At 38.3% G+C, this 3,154-nt stretch overlaps 1 protein-coding gene and 1 pseudogene across 1 annotated transcript; both read left to right on the plus strand.

The window, feature by feature from the left end:
- Nucleotides 1-291: 291 nt before the first annotated feature.
- On the plus strand, nt 292-806 carry LOC130847814 (chromobox protein homolog 3-like; annotated as a pseudogene).
- Nucleotides 807-2,130: 1,324 nt separating this feature from the next.
- LOC130831803 (60S ribosomal protein L39-like) lies at nt 2,131-2,611 on the plus strand. The gene is made up of 2 exons (XM_057700247.1): nt 2,131-2,136; nt 2,447-2,611. Exons 1-2 carry the CDS (start codon nt 2,131-2,133, stop codon nt 2,609-2,611), a joined length of 171 nt encoding a protein of 56 aa, XP_057556230.1.
- Nucleotides 2,612-3,154: the final 543 nt, after the last annotated feature.

The raw sequence follows: 3,154 nt of genomic DNA on the forward strand, positions 1-3,154 counted from the left end.
TAGCCCAGGAGGATCCCACATGCTGCAGAGCAACTAAGCCTGTGCACCACAACTGCTGAGCCTGCGCCCTAGAGCCGTCGAGCTGCCTGGAGCTCATGCTCTGCAACAAGAGAGGCCACCCCACTGAGAGGCCCGCACACCACAATGAAGAGTAGCCCCTGCTCACAGCAACTAGAGAAAGTCCACGTGCAGCAATAAAGACCCAACACAACCAAAAATAAATAAATTTATTAAAAAAAAAATAACTTATAAAAATAAAGAAAAAAAAAGATCTCCAATGAATTGCAAAAAATGGGAAAGAAACAGAATGGAAAGAGTAAAGAAGTCGAAGAAGGAGAACCTGAAGAATTTGTAGTAGAAAAATTACTGGACCAACGTGTAGTGAATGGGAAGGTGCAGTATTTCCTGAAGTGTAAGGGATTTACAGATGCAGACAATACTTGAGAACCTGAAAAAAATTTAGGTTGTCCAAAGTTAATTGAAGCATTTCTTAATTCTCAGAAAGCTGGTAAAGAAAAAGATGGAACAAAAAGAAAATATTTATCTGACAATGAATCTGATGATAGCAAATCAAAGAAGAAAAGAGATGCTGCTGAGAAACCAAGAGGTTCTGCCAGAGGTCTCGATCCACAGACACTGCCACAGACAGCAGTGGAGAAGTAATGTTTCTCATGAAGTGGAAAGATTCAGATGAGGCGGGCTTGGTGCTGGCAAAAGAGGCAAATATGAAGTGTCCTTAAATTGTAGCTGCTCTTTATGAAGAGAGACTAACTTGGCATTCTCGTCCAGAAGATGAAGCTCAGTAATTGTTTGCATTGCTTTATATATATACATTTATATATATATATGTAAAATCTGTGTCTTGGTTTTTGGATTTATTAGTGTGAAGAAATAACTACATTCTAATGAAAATCAAGTTTGATATGTTCTTTTGAAGTAGCAGTATTGGAGAAGTTGTTGGGTTTTTGTTTTATTTTTTGCATCTGTAGCTCTGGTTACTTTGAACAAATAAAAGCTTTCTGTAGTTGCTTCCTTTAGCAGAAAAGAACTTTTGATACCACGGTATATTATTTCCTCTGCATTAGAGAACAGCTTTTCTAAATGTTGGGGGAAATCTCCGTAGTCATTACTCAATCAGAATTTAGAATTTGCATTTAACTCATATATGCCTAAGGACCATTCTGGGTTTTTTGTATGTGTATACATAAATTATATGTGTAGATGGTTTGGGGTTTTTTGTTGTTGTTGTTTAAATACATTTACCAAAACAAAAACAGCCTTTCACAACCATGGGTAAGCCCCATGTTTCTGGGATTCCATCATTTTGAGCAGTATAAGAAATCACTTGGGCTTCCTAGGTGGCGCAGTGGTTGAGAATCTGCCTGCCAATGCAGGGGACACAGGTTCCATCCCTGCTCCAGGAAGATCCCACATGCCGCGGAGCAACTAAGCCCGTGCGCCACAACTATTGAGCCTGCGCTTTAGAGCCTGTGAGCCACAACTATTGAGCCCATGTGCTGCAACTACTGAAGTCCATGTGCCTAGAGCCCACGCTCCACAACAAGAGAAGCCACGACAATGAGGAGCCCGCGCACCGCAACGAAGAGTAGCCCCCACTCACGGCAACTAAAAAGAAAGCCGGCGCACAGCAAAAAGAGACCCAACACAGCCAATAAAATAATAAATAAATAAATAAATAAATTTATTTATTAAAAAAAAAGAAAGCACTTCAACTTAAATTGAAAATTTGTCTTAACCTTCCAAATTAAATAATTTTGTAATTAATTAGACAAATTAATGTAAACAATTTAAATTGGACGGTTTTTTAAAGCAGTCCTATCAGAATCTGTATCCATATCTACAGTCATATAAATGTACCTTTATATGCAAAACCCCTGAAAGGAAAACTTTATCACTATCAACAACCTCCCCACCCAAAGGAAAAAACTAGAAAAATTCTAGTATGTTTTAATTAGCCAAGCAAGACTTAGTTAAGTGGACGTTTAAAGTTTCCTTTTGGTGAACCATTCTTTTACAAGAAGTTGAAATCCCTGTACTCTATTTACTGAAAGGCTGTGATACGTGTAATGTCTCAGACTTGTTCACGGAAACCTAATCAGATGGTTAGAGATGTTGGTAATTTAGGATGTGCAGGAATGAGTAAAAAAACTTTTCTAATCTAAACTTGACCTGCATGTTTTTTTCGAACTTTACCCCAACCCATTTCTTACATGTATGCTCAATCTTCTCAGCATTTTGGTTTACTGGTTCAGCAGAAGCCAGGAAAAACAATAACTTTGTAGTAATCAGAATGTTATTCACCTGTATATTGTTTACTTTATTGTAAATACTGGTGAACCGTGGTCAATAAGTAGTTTTGTATTCCTTTAAAAAAAAATAAGAGGCTCTTTTGTCTTCTCCGCCATCCTCTGCGCGGTTGAGTTAGCTCCTCAGCGTATCTTCTCACGAGACTTTCAGGATCAAGCGATTCCTGGCCAAGAAACGAAAGCAGAATCGTCCCATTCCCCAATGGATTCGAATGGAAACTGGTAATAAAATCAGGTACAACTCCAAGAGAAGACATTGGAGAAGAACCAAGTTGGGTCTATAAGGAGCCTCGCATATGAAGTGGCACACATTTATGTTGTGTCAAGGTCACTTGCCTCTTACCATATCAGAACATCACTAACGGGTTATTGTCTGGAAATGAGAAAAATGGGATGTTGCCTCTTCTTTTCTTGATGTGTTGGCACCAATGCTCACTGTCAGGCCTGCTAATAAATACGTGATACCGGGCTTCCTAGGTGACGCAGTGGTTAAGAATCCGCCTGACAATGCAGAGGTCACGGGTTCGATCCCAGCTCCAGGAAGATCCCACATGCCGCGGAACAACTAAGCCCGTGTGCCAAAAAAAAAAATATGTAATACCTATTGTTGGAAAAAAAAAAGAGGATACAACTTTATACCAATAAATTTAGCAATTCAGATGAAGTGGAAAATTTTATTGAAAAATAAAACTGAAACAATAACAAAGAGAAAATTCTGTATTTTCTATTTTAAAGGAGTTGAATTCATAATTTAAAAACTTTCTAAAGAAAACTCCAGATGGCTTCACTGATGAATTCTTTCCAACATGAATATTTCTTTCAGAAAG

This window comes from Hippopotamus amphibius, chromosome 1, assembly GCF_030028045.1.
Source record: "Hippopotamus amphibius kiboko isolate mHipAmp2 chromosome 1, mHipAmp2.hap2, whole genome shotgun sequence".
Lineage (NCBI taxonomy): Eukaryota > Metazoa > Chordata > Mammalia > Artiodactyla > Hippopotamidae > Hippopotamus > Hippopotamus amphibius.